Here is a 25,572-nt window from a genome sequence, read left to right on the forward strand (position 1 = left end):
AGTGGGAACTTTAAAAGATCAAATAGGATACGTTTTTTTTAACCATCATTGACGTCATATCCCTGTCACTCTTCATACAGTGCACGTTGGAATGGGACAGCGTAGTTACAGATAGGCAAGTTGGATGCTCAGTTTAATGGGGCTTAAGATGAGTTGTTTTCAGTTGGAAAAGCCTAGTTTTAGACAGAACAGGATAACTGGCTACCGTATATTTCAAAAGGATCTCATCATGCTGTCCGAACTCCAAAGCCCCCTACAGCTAATGTAATTGAAAAGGTAATGACACTGAGACTAAAAACATCCTAAACAAAAGTTGAATAGACTACTCGGTGTGCTTTTGTTTAACTAACATACGATGGTTTATGAGTTGATCTAGTGAGCGCTTGTGATCATTCATCAGCATGCCAATAGCGGCACCTACTGGACAAACTGCGGTAATGCATTTAGCCTCCAAAGCGTATAAAAAGATTTATTAGCTTAATAAAAAAAAAGCTGTCAAAGAAACTCAAAGTTGTTGCAGTAGAGGATAGTAACGTTAAATCAACCTAGATGATCCAACTGATTTGAGTTCATAGTAACGTAATTCAACGAACAGTTGGCCGTATTATATTAACTTGACATGCACTGCTATGACAACGCTGTCGTTTAACCGTAGCCACGTTAAAATAAGAGCTGTCGATATAACGTTTATTCAAATATGTAACATACAAATTATCTTAAATAACACAGTTTTGCCCCGTCCGATGAACCAATCAGCCTACCAAAAGCTACTTAAGTTAATAGCTAGAGTAAGCTAATGAAGCTAACGTTAACTAATAAAATAGACGTTTATCTGTTTTCTCGTCAACCGAGTGGTTACCATACACACAGTAACTACAAACACCCCAACATATTTCCTTTTCAAGTAGGGTTTTCAATGTAATTGTAAAACATAAACATATTAAATATACTGACAGTTACACTTCTTCGTTGTTTATTTCGTTGTTTTAAACTTGTTTTTCTTTTTCTTACCAAAGTAGCAGCGTGGCTCACTGACAGACAGGGACACAAGCGGAACCCTTTCTCGCTGGCTGTTGATGCGCCCGGTGCTTTTACTCTGCTGTACTCGAGACGGACCCACGGCAGAAACAAATCCCGCTGTCACGGATTCTTAACCAAAAACGGAATTTCAGAAAAAAATGGTCCTCAAATACTAAAGAAATATACTTAGGAAAGCTCCTCTCCGTTTCGTCTTTAACGTCTTTCATTCGGATCTACCGCGCGCGTCGTCCCTGGCGGTACGCTGAGGTTATAAACAACAATAACAATGGCTTCTGGGTCGCCGTCGTCCTCTCCGGACACTGCGACGGGATCAGGTACAGACCCGGCCCGGCCCGACACAGGAGAGCCTCTCGGTGGAGCAGGCTCGGACTCTGACTCAGACCTGGGCTTGGGTAAATTTGACTGCAGCGCCATGGAAAGGGGGGACCAAATGGAGGGAGAGGAGCTGGAGCGGGAGTTTCAGTCTTCAGCTGCCCGGGTACGAGATCTGGTTCAGACGGCCAGCAGGGACCAGCTGCTGTACCTGTATGCACGATACAAACAGGTGAGTGATTAAACGCCGCTGAATATATCCCCTCAAATAAATGCACGGCGGGACTAGATATTAACCGCATACCCCACGTCCCAAACGTCATTGTGTCAATCACTCATTTTTGCAAGTGGCGATTAAATACGCCTTGAGGCCCCTCCTTTGTCACCTGTTGTAATGACGTGTGTATAATACGAGATAAAAAGAATAATCCAGATTGGGGTCTTTTTTTTTCAGGCCAAAGTTGGAAAGTGCAATACCCCAAAACCTGGCTTCTTTGACTTTGAAGGACAGAGAAAATGGTACGTAGCCTACATTTGGAAGCCAGTTATTAATACATGTGCTTTTTAAACGTCTTCTTTCCTAAATGTGTTTTCAGCTTCAATGAGGGCTCACATTAAAGTTTCTTCTCCGTTAAAGTCTGTTGTTTTGATTTTTTTTTGTGGGGGGGGATTCTTTGTCAAACATTACAATGATTTTGATCTCATTACAGGCAAGCTTGGAAGCAGCTTGGAGACATGGAAGTGGATCAGGCAATGCAGGAGTACATTTCCTGTGTTAATGTGTTAGACCCTGAAGGCTGCACAAAGGTAAAAAAAAAAAAACATCCCTGAGAAGTCTGAGCTAAACACCAATCTTTATTATAAACTACAAGATATGGTTTTCTGCGGTTTGGTATCATTCAGAGCTCTAATATAGTGGATTCAGTAGGGTAGGAACAGTAATAATACATTACATGTCATTTAGCTGACGTTTTATCCAAACCAACAATAAGTGCATTTCAACCATAAGGATACAAACTCAAAAGAACAAGAAAGTGCAATTTCATTAAATAAGCCAATTTACAACTTGCTATAGATCCATTATAAGTACAATTTGTTAGTCTTTTTAGTCAAGGTGTAGTCTGAAGAGGTGTGTCTTTAGTTTGCGGCGGAAGATGTGAAGGCTCTCTGCGGTCCTGATGTCATCAGAGAGCTAATTGCCAGGAGAGAGTTACAGTAGTCAAGGCGGGCGATGACAAGAGCCTGAATCAGTACCTGTGCCGCCTTCTGAGTGAGAAGGGGTTGTATTCTCCTGATGTTGTAGAGCGTGTACCTACAGGATTGTGTTGTCGCTGTAATGTTGCCAAAGTTAACTGTCAGGTCCTGGGTGGAAGAGTCTTTTAAAAAAATTATATAAACATTACACGGCATAAGCTGGTAGAAAACTTGGCGAACTAAAGACGTATCTTGTTTGCAGGAAAGCAGACGTTTTGTTGGACTTAATGGTGTATTTGCAATTTAAACTGAAGGTAAAATTCATCCAGTCAGGAAAAAGTTGACGTCTTTCTGGTAAATCTACCTTTCTACCTCTTTCTTACCTGATTATAGCATTCTGCTGAATAGCAAATTCTTACCATCTTAATTCTTATTTAAACCTTTAGCTGTATTTAAGTAAGTGACCAAAATATAAATGTGCTGTCCAATTCTGATGCAGTGAGTTTCCTTGCCAGTAGAGGTCAGAGTCACAGTGTCATTTTGTCCCAAGCCTTTCAGTGGCTCTTTATTCTGTACACATTTAAGCTTTAAAAATACATGGGACGGTTATTTTGTCTTCCTCAATAGCTGAATTTTGTGATATGAATAATGCAAGCGACTGTCCCAGTTAGTTGTGCCCGTGTGTATCAGTACATAAGAGAGACTGTTTACATCTATACAAGACCTTTGTCGTATCCCTTTGGTCATACCATTCAACTGTGTCAGGATAGTATTCACTTACAACAACATCTCGGTACCATCTACTTAGCTTGGCAGAGTATTATTATTCGGAAACTAAGAACAAGCTTGTCAGCTGGGATTTTCACATCAAAATGTATGCTGACTGCTTAGTGAATATGAATTCAAATATTTAACAATGTATTTTGATTTATCTGCACCTGGAAGGTTTTACATAAAAAATACTGTCTGAAAATTAAGACGATTTTCTGTGAGGCAACCAATAAGGAAATTGTTTTCTGAATTTAGGCTCCATTATTTTGGAGAGGGGGGCTAATTTGTGGGAAGTTTTGGGCTTGTAATTCACACCGGAGTGATGCTGTCATGTTCACATGAGCCAAATAAGTGTGTGGATACCTTCTGCAATTGCAGCATATTCCCCAAACAAGGGGATGTGGAGATGTTTGGATGCCACCGGATTCTCCACAAGCACCACCCAGACGGATGAAAGTTGTTTGTTTTCCCTAAAATTGAAAAACCAAATAATGCACTGATGTGTGCATCGGGAGGCCTGTCACATGTCCTTTGTGACCTACCTCCTCCTTGCTGCACCTTTCCCTCTTTGTTCTCCACCTCTACGCTGCCTTCTTTTCCTCTATTAATCTGCCCCCCCCACCCCACCCCCGCTCCCATGTGTTCTGTAACCCCTTCGCTCTTTTATTAACCCAACCCTGTTTCAATCCCTTCCTTCCAGATTTATGTCTCTTTAATAGTGTCAATGTCAAACCGCATGTCAAATTCTGACACGTTCTTTTCTCTGAGCCCCGTGCCGCGGGGCAATACGCCCCACAATGCCAGGAGAGAGCCGGGCAGAGAGGCGAAGCGCAACGCACAACTGTTCCCCTGAAAAGGAGCTGATTGTATTAGTGTTAACAAAGCACCACAGCATGACAGTTGCCATTCTTTGGGAACCACAGTCAAATGGTGCAAGTAGGAGTGCATAGACCGAGAAGCAGGGGAGAGAATAATAGCACGAATTTGACCTCTGTTCCTGCCTCAATTGTTGAGCAGACACTGGCTTTATATTACATTATACTGAAGAGGAGCAGAGCCAGTGCATCAGCGAATATTCTGAGTTTTTTTGAAGTGAATTAGGTTGTCCCAGAAGTTCACGTACCGTCGTTTTGCTTCGCTTGTCATGTTCTCCCCATTTTCTGAAATCAGATTTGTGCGGGTTTTCTTTTGTGAGGCGAGGTTAGTCGGTGAAGAATAGGCTGGATAATAAGGTCCCAGCTGAAGTGAATGTGGAGCACAGAAGATTAACAAGAGCCACAATTAAGGCGCTGCACATTTTATTTTGGTCTTGTGCGTATTGTTGGACGTTTACGACCGATGAGGTCATGTCTAAAGCACTATAGGCTTGTTTCAAAGTTGCACATTTTGAACTTCATCTGTGCCGTGCATTAGATCTGCAGAGGATTTATGTTCAAATCTATAGGCACGTTGAAAAGATCAACCAACCCCGTTGTGTAGACGTGGACATTTGTCCATGTGAGTTAACGCCACAAGCTGCAGAACTCAGCCAAACCAGACTGGGTGGCTTTTTCACACTCATTGAACAAGATGTAGGTTGTTAACACATATCCGTATGCATCTGTTTGTATAAAAATGCCATGTTTCGGTTCAAGGTGTATGTTGGTCAATGTGTTCCTGTCTTTGATTTGACAGGAGCGACGAGGAGCAGAAAGAAAAGCGGGCTTCGGAGCAGCAGTTAGCTCTCTATACCAGGAGGAGATGATCAGGTATTTACATCGGAAGTAACATTACACACAGAAACAGACAACCATACCATACATCAGAAACTGCCTATTACATTTATTACAGGGGGAAAGCAGCTCTTAGGCACACGTTGTGCATTATTGACCCGACTTGATTGTGCTGGAACAGACTCAGCTTTTTGCTTCAGTTGTAAATCACTTCTTTTTTAATGCTTAGGTCAACCTGATCTCGGTCTGGCTTTGTTAACCGCTGGTCTTGATGCTGTCTGGGATTCTATTCAACAGACCCTAGCTGCATTCAGGGTCCGGTCTCCAGCTACAGTCCGTTTCATCATACAGTTCTGATTTATGTTAATGAAATATATTCTCCATTTACTTCCGCCTGACCGACTCACTCAAGCTTAAAAAGCTCATCTTCATTTCAATGAAAAAGAGCTCTTTTTAGGAGATGAAAATGAGATGTGTGAATCCTGCAGGTTTTCCTCCTAAATGGCTGTATGTGATTAGTATCCACGGTCTTGGAAAGAGGCGGCCAGAGTCTCCCCTTTTTAATTACGTTACGATTCGGGAGGTACTTTGGGGGGTGGGGGGGGTGGGGGATGCTTGAAGATGTGCCGGATCCAGCAGACGAAGCGAGGTACGTCAGGTTTTCCTGAAGGACGCTGCCCACCGGAGATATCCACTACGCCCCGAGGGGGAAACCGGCGAGGAGGAAGTTGTTAACATGGCACTTGCACACACACACACACACACACACACACACCTATGCACTCGTGTGCCCACATAAATACCCACTTGTCTCTATATGTCAACGCGATTGCATCCAAATCCATGCATAACCTGCCAGAACTGTCACACTCACTGCTCTGCTGCATTTCAATTTCCCCCCCCCCCCCCCCACACACACAAATACACACACACACACACACACACAGAATGTAAGATGAGCAATGCAATTAACTCTGTCTGCTTAACAGGTGCCTAGCTGTTTAATATGGAGTGAGTTTGCGTGTGTGTGTGTGTCTATGTGTGTCGACCAAAGCAGGATTGATTAGCGATATCCCAAAGCTACTGAGCTGATCAGTGTGTGATTGAAGAGGCTTTGAATGCTTCATTTGTAATTCTCTCACCCTCCTGGAAAAAGAACTCTGGTAAACGCTGGAGGCTTTGATGTCTGGACACTGCGCAGGAAGCCAGTGCTGAGCTATTTGAGTTCTCATTGTTCCTCGTCTGTGGAGCTCAGCCATGTTAGGCCCGTTGTCTTATAGGGGAGGAGGTGTGTGTGTGATGGATGGATGGCGTGGTGTTGATCAGTGAAGCTCAGGCCAGGTGGATGAGTGTTCTCCACCACTGTGGCCAGTTTATCCTGATGGATGAAGGACATATCTGCCAGTACACCAGACTGGACCCCTACCCCCCCCCCACCCCCCCCCCCCACACACACACACACACACACAAACAAAACCACGCAACAAGCTCACATTCATACTGAAACGCACACAACACCCTTGGAACCCCAGCGATTGTGTTGACAGAGTAGCCTGTGACCTTCCCAGCATGCATTGCAGTGCTGTTGACGTTACGTCGTTATATGACCCACATTAATCATTTGCTTGTTTACAGCCTGTGTGTGTGTGTGTGTGTGTTACTCTCACTGGGCTACGGACTAAATACACGCGTCGGCCGTGTGCGATTGTACATTTCACACGTGAGTTTATTTTAGAAATGTAAGAAGTGTGTTTTAATATAACCTTACACTACATTAGACGCACGCTCGTGCTTTATAGATGTGAGGATGTGTCACGCGCCCGTCAGGCCGGCGCCCGTCCGAACGTCGACGAAAGACTGATGAGCTGGCCTATTGATTAGTTGCCGGGGAGACGGATGGCGGCCACACATCAGGGACACTCGGGGTCACCACGGCCATCAGACGAGGAAGTGGGTGTGGCCCAGCGTGGCGGCTCATGAATAAACATAGCGCTGGTAATCAGGAGTATGTAAATGAATGTGCTCATACATAACCCAGCAGTGATAAAAGTGTAATGAGTTATTCATAATCCATCACGGGCTGATGAGGAGACGGCGGGAAGAGGGGAGGGGAGGGGAGATAAAGCGTGTAGATAAAAAGCTGAAGAAAGGGAAGTACAGGAGTTCATTAAAGAACAACTTTTGTTTGTGTAACCTCACAGCAAACAATGAAATGTGCTCATCACGAGTTAGATGGTTTCATCTCCACTATGGGTAGCTTTGAGTTGTGGTTGATCCAGCTGTGTACGTAGAGTTCTCTAAACTTTGCCGTGTTCAGCCCACATCGTGTCACATCGTTAGTTGTGATTCATTTAGTTAGGAGCTGACCATCTTTACAAAAACTCCACTCATTTATTAGACAATGTTGTGTGAACTAGCCTGCTGCCTGCTCTAATCCCCCCTTTCTCTTCTTTTACATGCAATTGTAATGAGTTTTTACGATGCCGTTGAGTAAAGTTTTTAGTAACTTTTATTTCCGGCAAAACATTTTGGTTTGTCACTTTTTTGCGTTTTTTTTTTCTTCCATCTGTTGTCATCAGAGCGATGTACGGTAACTGGAACCCTAACTCCTATAGTATTACGACCACCCACCCGACGTCCCCAGTCATAATGGGACAACAGCCCAGCGTGTCCCCAGCGTGTGGAGAGCCAGGTGTATTATGCCGGGGGATTCGTAAAGCCCAGTGCAGCAGAGCGAGCAGACACCCCAGACAGGGACCTGGGGGGGGGCTTTGGCCTTGGGGAGGACTGACTTACTGCGTGGGAGTGGGAAAGCGGGCCGGGATGTGGCGTTTCTGTCAGACAATGGGGCGCTAAATTCAATTAATCTGGATGGCCGGCAGCAGGGGAGGGGAAGGCGTAAAGCTCTAAATGAGATTTAGCCCCTTCTCTCCCCTTCGCCCGCCACCACCACCACCACCACCACTGCACCCTATGCCCCCCCCCCCAAGCACTCACTCCTGTCCCCAATGCCAGGAGGTGATTAGAGACACAGAGATATAATCAGAGGTGGGATAGGATGTGTGCGTGTCGCGTGCCAGTGTTCCCGCGGGATGTGGCACGCGTGCGTGGCTGCTGCTTGTGTGTGAGACACCGATACCAGTTGTGTGTTTGCGTTCTGCTTTACATCCGTGCCGTTGATGACTAAATGATTTAGTAACGCCGTGTTTGCTTTTCCCTGGTGTTAAAGCGTCGCTTCACACAAATGACGGATAACTTGTTTTATCAGTTTTCCCCTCTTACTCTGGTTCATAGAATACATACGGTCACCATTGGATTAGAGAACTGCTCATAGGGGGGGGGGGGCTCCTCAAATTTGTTTATTTATCCACAAACAGTAAGGAAATAATGAAGCGAGTATTCTCCTTATGTCCTTCTCTGTGTCCCTCTCAGGGAAGAGGATAAGAACATCTTCGACTACTGCAGAGAAAATAACATCGACCACATCAGCAAGGCCATCGTCTCCCAGAAAGCGGACGTCAATACTAAAGACGAAGAGGTAACTACGCAGCGCGCTGCCTAGGAATAAGTCAATGGAAACGGTACTGATGCCATGTGAGATATTGCTGTTTAAAAGTCCAACTTGCATGGATGTGTAATTGCCATGACAACACCGTCATGTCAGAGTGTGGGTATTGGGCAACGAGGGGCGGGGAGGATGCACAATTGATGAATTGGTTCACCGCGGCCTCTCATAGCAAAGCACGGAGTCTGCACACTGTTTTGTGCTTTTACCCCTCGTGCAGGAGGGCAGGTGAAAATTACCATCGAAGTATCACAACAACAAAAAAAAAAAAATACAGGTCACCAGGGGACGGTTCAGGCGGCTCACGCGGGAGCCACTCCGCCGGCAGGGATGAGTAAATTGTGTGAACAGCTATTACCACGGCGAGGTGTTTTCTGGATTGACCCCGGTATCCATTCATCTGTCCCCGATTCATCATCGGCCAGGCCAAATGGCTCACTCCCCCCCCCCGCCTCCCTTTCATCACAGCCGTTCTTCAGATGAGCGGGCGGTCGGCACCCGCGAGTCCCCAGTCAGAGCCCAGATGGTCGAGGCTCCTCGGCGGGGGGGGGGGGAAGAGAGAGAGAGAGAGAGAGAACGTTGCGTGTCCGTTGTTGTCGCCTGTGCCGCTGCAGCGCAGCTCGCCCGACAGCAGAGGGCAATGGTGAAGTAAGTTTCCGAAATCAGATCCGCTGGGGCAGGCCCAGTGTGAGAGTGTGTTCTCTATGTGAGCGGGTGGCCAAATATCCGGGATATGTATTCTGTAGCAGTGGAAACCAAATACCAGGTTTTACTGGCGGTGTGTGGGAGACATTCCGAGTACGGCTGATGAGATGTCATACTTTTATGTTCAACATCACTCCTGGTGCCTCGGCCACAGCGGTTGGATGTAAATTTAAGCTAGGGCCTCCTAGCCTTGCAATTAAAATTGAAAATACAATTTAAAGAAAACAAAAGGAGTTATTCATTGCTTAGAAATGATTGGTGATTAATCCCAATAAAAACATAAACAGTAAATGTCATGAAATTTAGGGACGGTGTGTCCTTCTTTAAACTTGTTTGGGATGATTGGAAAGAAGGACAGACAATATCAGATTATTTAGTAAGTAATTGATATAAACAAAAAAAACCATATTAAAGTAATACTCACTTGCTTCCGACACAAGAAATTGTGGATGGAAGTATTTAATGCTTCCTATAGAGTGCGCTCAGATGTTGAATTGTCAAGCAGGATAATGATCACGTCTAGTTCTGTGGTGCATTCCCTCCGTGTGAGAGGTGCGGGCCAGTTTATACAGCACTAGTTAAAAATTTGTGAATGAGACGATTAACCCAAATGCTTAACAATTCACTGCAACGCTCTAAAATGTCTAACTTTGAACCAGTTCATTGGAAGAATGACAGGATGGTTTATTATTGACCAGAATCGTGCAATTGTCTCCCATAAACACCAAACAGTCAACATCTGTACACATGAAACGGCTTGAGATTTACTGTTTGCGATGATTAGGAAAGGTTTGCATAACTGTTCCAATGTGATTTTAGCATTTCATCACTGCATTGACAACACACTTTTGCCTACCGGCCTACGCTGCATACTCACAATTTCCCACCAACTCAAACATGACAAACCACACGTGTGCATCGAAAGCAGAGCCGAAGGGAGGGGGAACAGGAATGTACATACATTTAGCATACACTGACCAGGTCCGTTTTTGTCTTTTACCGCTGTAACGGCTGATCTTTCCAAACAGCGATGCTTCTCTCCTCCCTTTCAAATGAGGATGAAGGAGGCTTTTAGTTCGCTACCCACTGGAGTGGAGAGTGCTTCACATTGATCACCTGTGGTTTACCTTCCTGGATGGGACCATTTCCTCTCTAATCACAACAAACCCTTCTCAATGCCCAAACTGGCTCGCACAAACTCTGAACGTTTCTCTTAATGGTGTTTTCTCAGCTTCGAATGCTGCACTTGTTCTATTTGACACATTCAATGTTTTATTAAGCAGCCCACTTCATTTGTGTGTTTGTGTGTGTGTGTGTGTGTGTGTGTGTGCGCAGTCTCCTGGAATAGTAAACTCTGGTCTTTAGGGAGGATGTTGCCAGCAGTCAGCAGCAGAGACACCTGGGGGCGGGAGAGAGAGAGAGAGAGAGAGAGAGAGGGAGAGAAAGAGAGAGAGAGAGAGAGAGGGAGAGACACTTATTGGTATTCTGGCCCGGCGCACAAGTTTCCATTTTAACAGGCAGCCTTGGTGATCAATATGATTTAAGGAACGGAATTGAACTTGGAGAGTTTGCTTTACCTAATTGGCCTCACTGAAAAATGAGCTTGCGTGGTTTTATTAGAACAAGGATCTTGGACCTGAGGAGTTGTGTGTGTGTGTGTGTGTGTGTAGGTGTGTGTTGGGGTAGTGAATAAGGGGGCTTCTCCTAATTTGAGTCTCATCCATCAAGCTTTACGGATGTGTGCAGGTGACTGATTTGTCGGCCTGTGCTCAAACCACCTCACCGCTCTTCTTTGCTCACACATTCACATCAAACACACAAATACGCACTCGTCACTCTGTCATTATACAACGGGTGCCCAGCGACTCAGAGTTCTGAGTTGCGGTGCATCATTTATTTTCTCTGACAGAAACCTGTACAAGTTAACTTTGAGGAGTATGAGTTAGGGGGAATGTGCACTTCTGGTGTAAATATTAACGTGACATAAACAAGCCAGTTTAGTTGTACTTCCAACATCTTCTTATCCCGCCATGTGCACCTGTTCACAGGGTCGAGCGCTGCTGCACTGGGCCTGTGACCGAGGGCACAAGGAGCTGGTTTCTGTATTGTTGCAGCACAAAGCAGACATCAACAATCAGGTGAGCTGCGTTTTGCCTCTTTCTGTGATAATTAACAAGTAAATCAATGAGTGGAAGCCACTTTTGAGGGAATTTGACAACTTCAAAATTATTGCCATTAAGCTTCCACTTTTAGGCTGTTTTACATTCTAGTTTTTATTCATTTTATTATTATATTTAGTTTTGTTATATGGGCTGAAAACACCAGTGTTGCTCTTAAGCTTTTGAAAGCGTACAACGAAGAAAGCGTCTGTGGGGAAAATACTTTTGGAACGACCACTTGCACATAACTGGGGCCGGACTCTGGATCTCGATCACATTTTGTGATTACACCTCTACAAATGCATGAATTACTGAGCCTGAGAGCTGTAGTCAGTTATTTCTAGGTGGTGTCAGAACAGTAACATTCATACAGTGCAAAGTTTTGCCCTTTTAACATGTTTGTGTGATCCTCTGACGTTACAGATGATCCATTTGTGTTTTAGTAAACAAGCGAAGGATTCATGGTGAAATCTCAAGGTTACACGAGCCGTCTCGTTTATTGCAACACTGTTATGCACAGGTTCACCTGCAAGCTCAAGGCAAATAGTGACATCTCCAGCACTCCAACTGGCCTTCTCTTCTCTCTCCCCCTCTATCTCTCTCCCTCTCCATCCCGTCCAGAAGGTCACCTTTAATTCACTTTGTGCCACAGACAAATCCCCCCCAGGGCTTTAGCAGACAGAGTTAGCCGGTGGCTAGCGTGGTGTTTTGCCTCCGCGAGGTTTAGCAGCATCCACGAGGCTTTAGCTTTGGCGGTAAGCTGGCTCAGCTGCACATCGGAGAAATTACTCCACTTCCCTGCCCAGCGGCACGACACAATGCAGTTCACCGGGCCGCACGCGGAGGCTTTAACTGTAAGGCCGAATCAATTGGAAGTAATCAGGCAAATTGTTTTACGTTGCACAACTCCACATAATCAGGACATTTCACAAATGACTTTCTCTTTTGTGGTCATGCGTGGCCCCTTTTTGTTCTGAATGTTCACGGGGAGTGGGTGGGGGGGGGGGGGGGTGGATTTGTGGTGACTGGTTCATAAAAGACTCACCAATGGGATAACTACGAAAAAACACTTCACTAATGATTTAGAGCCATATCAAGATAACGACAGCAGGGGAGGATTGATGTACAGATGGTACTTGTTATCCTTTTGTAAGATGCAGCATCTTTACAGTCATGTGTCTGTTGGTAAAGTAGAAATTGAGCAGGTAGTGATAGTGGGTGGATGACTTTTCATTCTTATTCCTATCAGACTGGTTCTAAAAACACAAACCTAATGCTTCTTAAATATTCTTAAACATTTTGCATTGAAGTGAACAGAGACATGATGGTACAAGCTAAAAGTCCTTTCAGGTGTGTTTAAATTATTTATGAAAATATTTTTTGGAGGGGGGGGTGAGGGTCGGGGCATTATTTAGGCTAACGTGCAAACCCAATTGGGACCTTTTCACCTGCCAGGGGTTGGAGGAAGTATTGGAGGAAGTATTAAAGTATTACAACGCTGGACCCCTGCAGCGGAGTTACTGGCAGCAGATTTATGAAGTGACTGAGAGAAACGTATAGGGAGCTAAATCATGCCCCTCTGTCGCTTACAGAGCGATATGCTTCACATTAGAACCTGCTCGGACTGCCTTTTGTTTTGGATACATTTTCCAAGGCAAGGAACTAAGGAAGAGTAGTGGAGGCCAGTGTTTTATATTAGAGGAAGACAAACACTTGATGAAGCCGCTTTGAGCTTTTGTCCTTTTGAGCTTTTTGTGAAACAAGAGTATGGGAGTTTGTGTGTGTTGATGAGAGTAATAGAGGAATGTTTGGGGTTGTTTGCAGGCTATCGGAGCCACCAGTAATCTCTCTTGACCTCTACCAACTGCACAGCAACCAGTAAATAAAGATCAAACATGATTTATGCTTAATTTGTTGATTAAAAAGGGGAGGGGGACTTTGAGAGTTAAAACAGAAAGTATTATTATTTGCTTGGCAGAGGAGGAAAATCGTTTGAAATTAATCAACTGATTGTTTAAGTGAATTGTTCCCAAACCCTGGTAACCTGAATTAAAAGCTCGTTTGATAGTTAATCCTGGATCAAGGCAGGGATAGACTACAATAGGTAGTTGTGTGTTTGTGTTTGTGTCTATGTGTGTGTGTGTGTGTGTGTCTGCTTGAATACACACATCACAGCTCTGCCACCTGCCAATTGTAGATCAGGCCCTGGTACTGCACATTAAACCCCCATCCTCAGCGTATCACTGCGCCCTCCGCTTATGCACCCCGAGGAAGTGGGGCACAAACTGTGGGAAGGACGAGAGTAAACCTCACCAAATGTAATAATGGAAATTAGGGCTTAGCCGGTAGATATTCTGTGTGCCTGAATGTATTAAAGCACATTAAGGGGCATCAGCCTAAGTTTAGGACATTCCATCACATAACGACACCAATGAAACCACCACCAGGGTTTCTTTAACTGTAACAAGTGTCTTTGTTGTGATAAAGCACAGTATCAGATGTTATTATTTTATTATTTGGGTATTTTCAGCCCAGCTAACCTTCAGCTGGCTATTTACATTACAGATCTGAGAATGGAAATCTTCTCTTCTAATTTCTTCAAGGTAAAATTAAGATGGGCGATTTGGGCCATCCCAAATATTTGGTCTGATTTTGAGAGTTACGGGTCCGGATGTTTGTTTGTGTGTGTCCGCTCCCCCTGTGGTCCTTCTCTATTCAGACAGTGTAATCCCACACCCACACAGGTGAAAATCCCACCTGCAAACCCCCCTTTGTCAGCCTCCTACCAAACGGCAAGGTTGCCTTGGAAATACGCATCCGTAGAAAGGACATGTCGGTTCATGGGAGGTGGAAGTCCAAATGGCAGGGCTTTGGTTTGGAGGTGCTGCAGACCTACAACAAAGGTCAGGAATGGTCCGGGGTAGATTAATACAATGTTCGACTTACTGAGAGGGTAAGTGACGGAGCCAGGATTAAGCGAACAAAGGGGAAGGACAGGTGAGATGCAGGTCAACACAAAACAAACACGCCGCCCGGAAGGAAACGTTGTTGAGGTCCGAAGAAGCCGATTGGAGGAAAAGGCGCTGCAGTTTAAAAGCAAATGGTCGCGTCTCTCATTCCTGCCACTCGACTCATGCCTTCTTTTCTGCCTCTCGTTCAGTCTCCATCCTCCCCCTCCACCCCCCCCAGAGCTCCCATCCCCTTCACTCCATCCGTCCCACGCCTCCGCCTCTACTTTGTATTAAAACAACATGATCCATGAGGCGGGGAGGGCAACTCGCAGCACCGCTAATTCTAATTAATCCAGCGCGGCCGCGGCAGGCCCCAAGCGCTCCCAGTCTATCAGATAGAAATTCATAACTTAATTGAGGTCAGAGCCTCGAGCCGGCAGAACAAAAGTCTCCAGCCAGGACCAGCTAGATCAATAGTAATAAATATCTGACTGGGCGGGCCTACAATCGGTGGCTAGAGAGCACACAACTAGTCCCACACACACACACACACACACACACACAGTCTGCATGTAGAACCTGCAGCAAGATCTGTGTGTGAAAATCAGCCTTCCAGATAGCCGGACTTGCTCATGTGTTATTGACTTTTCTTATTTTTGGTTGGATAAGTAGAAAAGTATTCTCTGTGTGCTCGTGTGTAAACAGACTCCCTTAAGGTATGGATCCATTGATTTGATATTGATACGAGCGGTCAGGGTGGACTCGATCTGTTGATTTATTGACATAACAAAGTACAAGCGGGGACTCGGGGAGATCTCATATGATCAATGAACTTGGGGAATCTATATGATATAAAGGGAAGTTTGCTCTGAACATGAGTTGCTTCAGCTGAGCAGATAAGTTCATCCAACTGATATAACTTCTGATCATTGCAGATCAGTGTAGGTGGAAACTGGCTGGTGAGTAAAAAGACATTGTGGTCCAAAATAGCAAATATACATAAGTTAGAATTAATGTGTGTGTCTTCTTTACCAGAGAGCTTAAAACACAATCAGTTTTATCAAAACTGTATATGTGGTATACATAATAAATTGAAGAACGTATTTCAAAATTTAAATCCTAATACTGACATGTACATAGATACAGACAGTTCCAGTTAACTACTAGTTAGTTAACAGTTATTAGTTTGTAGCTAGAGCTCTTTCTCAAAAAAATGTTTCCGAAATAAGGTGTTCTTGATTTGTGACAATTTCTATTTTAATCATACTGACGAAATCATTAGCATTGGCATCTGTTCATGCTCATTCTTCATGGAAGAAGCATAGTAAACCTGTATCTATTGATGACATTTTGTATTGAAGTCAACAAAAAAAACGAACGCTGCAACTGTTATCGTGGATATTTTGCAGCTCTACTCATTTTAGAGCTCTTTAAATTCATGCTTAGCATCCTAGTGTAAGAACACTGAACCATCGTATCTGTGTCCTCTACGGGGGTGTCAACTACTTGTGTGATCAAAACACTCACGCACACACATACACACACAAACACACAGATTGGCTGATTGAAATTCTATGGTGGAGGCATTATTACACGTTTGTATCCCTCCCCTTTCCCAGCACTGCCTCCTATAACTAATGGCTCAGTCAGGCCAGTCATAACAAATACCCAGCAAGATTTGTCATAATTGTACGTGTGTGTGTGTGAGTGTGTGCGTGCACGGGTGTGCGTGCGCTTGTAATTGTGCAACCTATTCCCTCTAAATATATACTGTCTTTAAGAAAGGGAAGGCCGCATGGTGGGAAAGTACGAACACAGAATAAATGGAGGGTTTACTGAATGAAAACATTGAATAAAATAGGTTGACGGGAGAAATAGAGCAGATAAACAAATATATGAGTCAGTCACAAGTTGTTTATTTCATAGAATGTGTTTTTTTCAACTGGCTGTATTAGGACATCATTGACCATCTTACAAACGACTGTCCGTCATGATGACTTTGTTACACATTTATAGGATATTTGCACAGGTATGAAGTCTTCATTTGGCAGGTATTTGATTCACAGAATAAGCTAAGAGTAGACATTTATGTCTGGTTCATAAATCAACAATCTCTCAACACATCGTGAGAAGTGTTTTAACTCCAGAAATGATATACGGTTGCGTATGGATAACACAACGACACATACTGCGGTACAGACGTTTGTCCGTATTGCAGAACCCGAGAGACTATGAAGACCGACAATATGCACGATCAATGTGTAAATGAATGTTCCTCCGCATGTATCCACAGCGTGTAATAGGTGCATATTTAACTTGGCATGGATGCAGGGTGTCAAAGCTACAGTCGGCTCCTTCACACACTAATGTCCCTGCAACAGATTAATAGCACACGGCTTACAGCACACATTAATGCAGATATGTAAGAACGCTATTCCTCGCTTCCTCTTTTTAATAGGCCAAAGTGTAATTTATTGTGCGTTTGTGTGTGCCTGCCTATAGTATAGCACGCCTCTGTTAAAGCAGACAGAGCAGAACACACCTTGGTAACGCGTAATACACACACACACAGACACACACTGTAAGCCGCTCTTATAGCGCTCATATTTAGTACTTGCTGCGCATTAGCTCAACTTGATAAAATGAAGGCTGTTGCCCGGCTGTGTTAAAAGGGCCCATCGGACATGGATACCGTTATGAATCTATAATATGAGCACTCAGAAAAGAGCTGGGGGGGCTTGACAGTAAGAGCCATTCCGGCAGGTAACAGTCCTCCGTGCCATCATCAGCTGTTGTTTCTTCCTCATTGGCCAGTCACTGGGCCCTGCCTACACACAACTATTTGATTTCCATCGTTCTTAACCGTCCACATAAATTGTCGGGAGCATTAAAGCTGTCCTCGACCGTTTCAGACGGAGCGGGGCTGGAGGGGGGAGAAGAAGAGAGTGAGAGCCGGATAGAGACGGGGAGGGGAGAGGAGGGGACGAGGGGTGAGGAGAGAGAATAAACAAAGTAAGTGTTTTGCCTTCCATCAGTCTCCCGCAGTACTCAGCTTTATGAGTCCCTCGCTCCAAATGCCTCAGCCGCAGCCCCCCGCTGCCTGGCCATTGATTTTCATATTACACTCTTTTATGTATTTATTTATTTCATATATTTCTTTTTAAACATCATTGATGAGCCGCAGGAGGACAGACGGGGGGGGGGGGGCTCTGGTGATGTTAATTCAGGAGTCTCAGCCTCATCCTCCTCTCTGATGGCTTTAATGGAGGCCAAGGTGTCCCACGGGAACGGGCAACCTCTGCGACATGGGCGGGGGGCGGGGGGGGGGGGGGGGGTGGGGGAGCACAGGGTTGGAGAGATCTAGTGAGAAAGAGAGGCTTCTTTTGTCTGGTGTGACAGGAAAAGGCAGGGTAGTCAGGCCGCTTTAAAGGGAGCTTTTGCTCTCAGATCGAGACTCTGATAGTCAGGTTGTCCCTCGCTCCAGAGCCACAGGAGTGGTTTTGGAGGTGGACGAAGTAAAGTGTGTAACACTCTTGACAATACAGACACAATAGATACCCATAATCCCTGACATCCTCAGGCACCCCCCATCAGCTCGTGACCTATGAATCTTCCCAAACAGTGAAGTTACCGATGCCAGCTACGGGAGCGAGTGGGTGGAGGGTGGGGGGTGCTGGGGTCACCCGGGCCCTCGAAGGACACACCTAGGAGGTGTGAAGGACGGGCAGTTTTGGCGTCAGGCTAATTTGACCGTGCGTGGCAGTGCTCACACGCCGAGTGGCAAGGTTACCTCTCCCGGCTCAGAGAGGAGACCCGGATTCAATTAGGACCGGCCCCGATCTGCAGATCCGTTTAACACAGGAGGGCATTCCTAAGACACACACACACACACACACACACACATTAACATAGAAGCGGCAAATAGGTCACACGCATGTGCATGCAAAAGCCTTTACATGCATACTACGTACTTGTACACAATACATGATCAATGTATGATCAATTCTTGCTTCATCCTTGGATTTAAATGGCAGTTCTGCATTTACAGGAATTACAAATCACATCACACAAGCTGCAAACTTAAATTTGGCTTGTGTTGTATAGCTGACTTTAGAATGTTTTCTTAAATGCACTGACTAAGAGATATAAGGGACTTGATGCTCTCTGTTTTAGATTAAGGTAAGCAGACAGGTATTTTGTAATTTGTAATACATTTAGTAGAAAGCGCTACCAAGGTGGTTGTGTCCGTGTCCGTGATGTCGTTGCCACGGTAGCTGATCTGGTTACAGTAGGGATCCATTGAAGGAGGGTCTTCCTCTCCTCCATCGCTCTGTGTTCTGCTTACTGATTAATGGCACCTGCTCATCATAATGCTATCTGCAGGAATCTGCATACCAATGATCCCAGGCGCCTATCGATTCACCCCTCATCTTTCCAGCACACACGCTGGAGACTGATCCACACACACACATACACACACACACACTCGTACCTTCTCCCTCCCCCCGACCACTGTCATTATAAAAGTCAGCAGCTGCTGCATGCATTGATCATAAATCATAATTGCTTGTCCATTTTTCCCCACTTGTTTAATGTTGCTGTCAGGGGCAGTGGGAGAGGGGGGGGGGGGCGGGGGGAAGGAGGGGGGGGTGCAGGGAAAGGAAGAGTGGGGGGGAAAAGGCCCTGAGAAACTTTGTCCTGATACAAAGAAAAAAGAGCTGAAGATGAAATGATGTGATGGCGTAAATGAATAGATCTATTGGAGTTCAATACAGCCGGAGGTCATGGGAGGAGGTGCAGATCAGGATGACTGCATTGACCTTTTATATATAACATGTTGAACTGTGTTGTTTTTTTAGCTTTTGCAGGTAAGCCACTTCCTTTGACTCACTGCTCACTCCAGAAGAATAAACCATCCTCTCGCCTGGTGACGTAGCCAAAATGTCTGCCAGTAATCTGGCTTAGGTCTTGTTTGTTAGCTGTAATTACACTAATGTCTTTAAATGACTCTAGCTATGATATATGGATGTTTAATTACTGCACCTTTTTAAGCAGCATCTTCTTTTTTTGTGTGTGTGAAAAATTAATGCTGTTACAGTTCATGGGGCACCAAACACCGTTTCTCACCGTGCCTCCTTCAGACTCCGACCTGACAGTGACGGACCTTTTGCTCCTAGTCCAGGGTCCCCCCTCTGGCTCCGACGTAGACCAACACAACGAAACACGGACTGAAGCCTGTTTTCAAGAGGAGGTCGACTCCAGCGGCCCCTGCGTCACATTTGTATCCCCGACTTGAGTTAATGTTCTCTGATCCCCCCCCCCCCCCCCCCCCCCCCCACGTAATGCTGGGGCCAACAGCTCGGCTCTGTGGAGGCAGGCGGATGGAGAAAAACGAGGGAAACCACTTTCCAGAAATGAAGCCGGGACCTGTGACGGGCCCTTTGTGTGTGTCCCTGCAGAGAAACAGAGTTACAGGCCACGTTGGATTTGACCCCCGTTGGCCTCAATCCCGCTGGTGCCTTCTGTAGGGACATTCTGACAAAAGAGACACAAATGTATACACACACCGTCATCTTTCATTTAGACTGTTTTGAAGCAGTTGCGGCGTTTCTTTTGATCCATAAAGAAATAAGGCCACGCTCATAATCCTCCTACATCCTTGATTTGCCGTCTTTCTCTCTCATCAATCTCGCTTCACGTTGAGTGTGTGGTAAAAATGATAGATCGGTGTGACTTAAATTCAGCAAAACTGCAATTGTACTAATAGATCAATCCCGAGCCGTGCTGCTCCTAAGCATATTGCTCCACCCCATTAGGGTGATACACTACACAGCGCTGGATCGCTGCTGCTGCGGCCGGTATTGTGCAGCGCAGCGGCTTTATTGAGCACTCTGCTGACATCCAGCCCAGCGTTTCTGCACCGCAAGGGGAAACTTTGGACGACATGTAAAAGCCGGGGGTTCGGTGCGACTCGCCTCCCGTAATGGGATGGGAACAGGGGTGCACCAGAAGGAAGGGAGGGGGGAGGATGGGGCAACTAACTGCAGGTATTGGGGGGCAGAGGGGGAGTGTCGCTTTCAGGCTGCTTCCAAAAGCAAATGGAAGGCAATCCAATTTCCCGTGATTCCATCAAGCCTCCATCCTGAATGAAGGGGCATTAGGCAACGCTGAGAGGACAGGCCGCTGACCCCTCACATGAACATGCAAGAAACATGTATGCGCACACACAAACACACACTGGCAACTTGCACGTTCACAAGAAAAAGACTAAGTCACAGTAGTTTCATGCCTCCAGTCTCACTCGGTTTTAAGGCATGTAGCGTTTGCTTGTCTATTATCCATCACTCATTCACACTCTTCGGTGTGTGTGTTTGCTCAACGCCTGGCTGACAATTAGCGCCTGCAGCAGATTAGGGTTTAAACCCTTTACGCTTTAATTCTAACTGTGTGTTAGTGTGCACGCGCTTGAGTGAAAGTGAAAAAAAGTGAAGTATGTATTTTCTTCTCCGTTGCAGAGCACTACGAGGCATTTTTATTTTATTTTTTTTACAGAAAATGCCTCGACAGTAGAATATTTCTCTGTCTCTCTGAATCATTGTGGGAGACAGACACAATGTCCTCGATACATCACAGCTTGCTACTTAACTCGCAGACAGACAGCGTTGTTGTCTTGGGTTAACTACGACACGCTCTCCACGCTGGTGGCGATTTGCATCCGTGCTCCGTGATCCACCCAAAGGGAATAGAAAGCTCTAATCCAATCAGCAGGTCCCCGAAGTGCTGCTCCTGAGTGAGTGAGAGAGAGAGAGAGAGAGAGAGAGAGAGACGCACAACAAGAGGATCACTCTGCACCACGGCCAGCTCGAGAGGGGAGACGGGAAAAGGACGAAGGAGGAAAGGAAAGATGGAGGAGAAGTGGAAAAGAGATAGAGAACGGTTGATGTTGTAATGAGAGGAGAGGGGGAAGAGGAACGAAGGGAGGGGACTGGAAAGGAGAGAGAGGTGACTGTGCGACAGCTAAGGAAAGGGCCGGGATGAGGGAGGTGTGGTCTGCAGAAAGGGAGGACAGAAGAAGAAGAAGAAGAGGAGGAAGAATTGGATGAGAGTGGAGGGAGGACATGAAAGTGGCCCAAAACAGGAAGGTGTCTGAGAGGATCCTCTGTTGGAAGGGCAAAGGCGAAAAGACTAATGAATAATTTTGCCATAACACTTTTAGTAATTTGGTATTTCCACTGCAGTGACATTTTAGTGCTCCGAAAGAAATGTCACTGTGCTTGCTTGCTTTTAATCCGTCTCTGAGAATTTGGGACGATTGTGCTTGGCTCAAGGACTGCTCCTGCTCTGTGACTGAAGCCAACGGGTAGACCATTAATCATCATTAGAAGGTGCAAAGGCAGGCTGGAAAAGTGATTAAGAACTGGATCTCCTGTTGATGACGCCTGTCATATATATTGTCTTATTAAACCTGCGCACACACACACACACACACACAATCATATATTATATATATATATATATTCTGTGTTCCATGTCCAATCCACAGTTCTAATAAGAATTATATCTCTATCATTGACCCCTTGTCCCCACCATCATTTTCACCATACTCCCACAAATCTGCCTGCACATCCACACACACACACACACACACACACACACCATAGAAGTTCAAGTCCCCCTCTGACACGCTTCTTTCTCTCCACTGTCCTTGAGTTGTCGTGTTTCAGGGTCACGTTGCCTCCAGAGTTGATTCATTTAAAAGACAAGGCTGTAAATATTAAATATTTCTTTCATTATTAACAAATCACAGGGCAAGACCAAAATGTTTTAAAGAATGTTGCAATTCACCTGAAAGTTGAAAAGGTGATTTGCAGGTTTCTCAAATCAATATCTCATCATCTCATAACTGGCATTTGGTACAATGGAAACTTTGTACCTTTGGTGCACAGCCAACCAGAAGGAGGCCATTGGTGTTCTTCAATGTATGTTTTGTAACATCTGAAACTTGTTTTGTCTTACAGGATAATGAAGGACAGACAGCACTACATTACGGTAAGACAGAACCTTTTGATCATCTCAATAGTCCAAGATGTTCCATTCTCATTTTTAATGTATGTATGCTTATGCACTGACATCATTGTGTTGTTCCTGTGCAAATTCTCTTTATACACAGCAGCTTGTTTTGTGATCTTTGCCAACAGTTGTCTCAGAATTGGGATCCTTCACTCTTTCTCGCACAGCCTCTCTCTTCTCATCTTTCTTTTTCACAAAGCTACTCTTATACCACTGTTGTATTGTGCTTGTGCTGGTGTGTGTGTGTCCTTTGGTATGTATGTGTCGATTCCTGGTTTTCTTCTGTGTGCGTGTGTGTGTGTGTGTGTAATAATCGGCGGGCCTCCCAGAGGAAATCAGCACTGGTCCTTAGACACCCCTGACCCTCTCATGCCCCAACACAAAAGTCCCAGAGGGGCGTTTCCCCTGTCCTCTGAGTGTGTGGCTGCACCATCTGTCCCCCCCCCGCCCCCCCGCTCAGTGGCGTCGGTGTGGGCATGTTGCATCACCTGAATGGCGATCCACACACACACACAAAAAACACACTCGGCAAAGGAAGCCCCGAGGATGAGGCATAAAAAGATGACTAATAAACATAACCGATGAACTCCAAGAGACAAATAGCAGAGAATGAAAATTCATTCCCACCTCTCTTTGCACAGGGCCACAGCGCCTGGCAAGTGATTCATTGAGGGTTTACTGCTCACCATAAATTGTTCTCCTCCTCTATGGCTCCCCCGAGGGTCAGCCACTTTTAACAGCTCAAAGCCCGGGCGAGACACCCGCCACGTGCACACACACACACACACACACACACCCCTGGCTAAATAAAATACTGTTTACAGCAGCAAGAGGAGGAGTGCATTTTTGGCTGGATTAAAAAAAAAAATCTGCCGAGCTTTGTTAGTCTGGTCGGGCTGGAAGATCAGTGGCTCGTGCTACAAGTTGAGCCATGCAGACACACTCTTGGGAGGCAAATTCCGACGGCTCATGGCATCTCATCCGCGCAGCCACCCCGCCGAGCCACGCTGGGCTCGAGGTTAAAAGGCCCGGCTGTCAATCACTGTGGGCTGCTGACATCAGCGAGCGTGGCGCAGCACAAAGTCCGCTCTTTAAGAGGAGCGGTGCGCTTGACACCGATGGAGAGGAGCACTCAGAACAACAGAGGAGGAGAGAAAGAGAGGGATGGGGGGTGGGGGGGGGGCGCATTGGGGAAACAGAGACATGCTAACAGTGTTAAGAAAGAGCATGCCTCCACTTCCTCCCCTTTATTCAGAGAGAGAGAGAGAGAGAGAGGAGACCCTTTTAGTGGGGCACAAATTGCCAATGGGGCAGAAATGAAGTGTTTGAGAGAACTACAGGTCCAGGCCAATGTCAGTGCTGGGCCTGCAGATTGGCTTTTCATTAACTGCAGCGCTGTGCACACTGTACTTCACTACAACATGTGGAAGAAAGGGATGAGGCACTATCATGACTTTAGGTAATGAGCTGCACTCATCCATGAAATTCCCACGTCTGACATTTATTTGGGTGATTTTTGACCCAATGGAGGAAATCACAAGAAATCCAAAGTTACATGGATTCTCCGTCTGGGGAACATGAATGTTTGGACCAAATTTCCAAATAGGTTTTGAGGTATTTCAGTCTGGAGCAACCAACAAAACAACATGGCCACAGCAGCTAGCAGAACTAAAAAAGCAAAATACCTCAGTTTGTTTCTTTTGATCCTTTTCCCCTATAACTCTCTCTCTCTCTCTCTCTCTCTAGCATCGGCGTGTGAGTTTGCCGACATCGTGGAGCTGCTGCTGAACGCCGGAGCCGACCCCTCCATCAAAGACGTGGAGGGCTCGCTCCCCGAGGAGGTCACTGAGTCCGGAGCCATCTCCTCTCTCCTGCGTCAGCACACGGCTCCGAAAGGCTAGAAGGCCCCTCTTTCGGCGCTCTTCATCCCTGCTCCACTCATTTGCTCTTCATCAGCCCTCCTTAATCCCTAAAGAGACTCTGTTCATCCCAGCAGTTAGTAAACCAGGATTGCTGAGAGAGTTTTATTTTACTTTGTTTTCAAATACTTGGGTGAGTTTGATTGTTTTTTCTTTTTTTCTTGGCTTAGCTCTTTGAAACTATGAGGTGTAAACATTAGCCCTTCTATTTGATAAGACACACAAAATGAAAAACACCATTTTTATTTAAATACTGTATATTGACTTTATACGTGATATGACGGTTACTGCAATCACTGGTGGCGGTTTTGCTATACTGAGGTAGTTACCTTAAATATCTCTTGCTATATTTGACTGATGCAGGCAATGTTGTAATTCAATGAGCATGACTGCTTATTGGCAATATTGGAATTGATTGTGCATCAATGTGATAAAATATCTGTATTTTTCAGCTATTTATTCACAAGATAAACCAAAAAAAGACATTCCCATCCACTTATTCAATCTGTAAACTGTATGAAATTCCAAATTATTCATGGTCAAACTAAATATTTTTCACATATCACACAGGCCTACTGCACAGGTCTGCCAATCATTTTAGTAAGGGTCAGCCCTCTCCGACCATCTGTTCATGGTTCAGTTGTTATGGTCAAGGAATGCTTTAATCATTTGTCACATTAAAGTCTTCAATAAAAACTTTCCCTTTGACTTGTGTTTTGCTCCTTAGACACCTTACAGTCAACATCAGCACTTATTATGTACTGCTCAAACACATGCTTGAGTATGTTTATTACTACAACAATGTTTAACTAAAACATAAACTGTCATCTCACCAAAAAATCTAATCCTTACATTATCAATATTGATTCAATTCACTGAACTGTATTGATGTTCCATTATAGCAAATCGGAAACATATCTACTATGACCAGCTTTATCAGACCTGTACCTGCAGTTAAAGGTAGCAAACAACAAAAAGTCCACAGATGTGTGAAAAGATTTAGGGCCGGGACTTTAGCGCGTTAATTACGATTAATTAATTACAATGTGAATTAAGATTAATTAATTACACACAAAAAATAACACATTAAACATTTTTTACGCATTTTTACACTTATTTTTTGCACCGCGGAACGTTTCTCACTGGATGAGGACCGATTATACTGGAGCACCA

General features: G+C 45.1%; 1 protein-coding gene across 1 annotated transcript; it reads left to right on the top strand.

Annotated features, from left to right (window-relative positions):
* The first annotated feature begins 514 nt into the window (after positions 1-514).
* On the top strand, positions 515-25,098 carry acbd6 (acyl-CoA binding domain containing 6). The gene is made up of 8 exons (XM_037470695.2): positions 515-1,585; positions 1,808-1,872; positions 2,064-2,160; positions 4,993-5,066; positions 8,463-8,568; positions 11,349-11,438; positions 22,429-22,459; positions 24,227-25,098. The coding sequence occupies exons 1-8, from the start codon at positions 1,307-1,309 to the stop codon at positions 24,379-24,381; spliced, it is 897 nt and encodes a 298-aa protein (XP_037326592.2). The 5' UTR covers positions 515-1,306; the 3' UTR covers positions 24,382-25,098.
* Positions 25,099-25,572: the final 474 nt, after the last annotated feature.

Source organism: Pungitius pungitius, chromosome 7 (genome assembly GCF_949316345.1).
Source record: "Pungitius pungitius chromosome 7, fPunPun2.1, whole genome shotgun sequence".
NCBI lineage: Eukaryota > Metazoa > Chordata > Actinopteri > Perciformes > Gasterosteidae > Pungitius > Pungitius pungitius.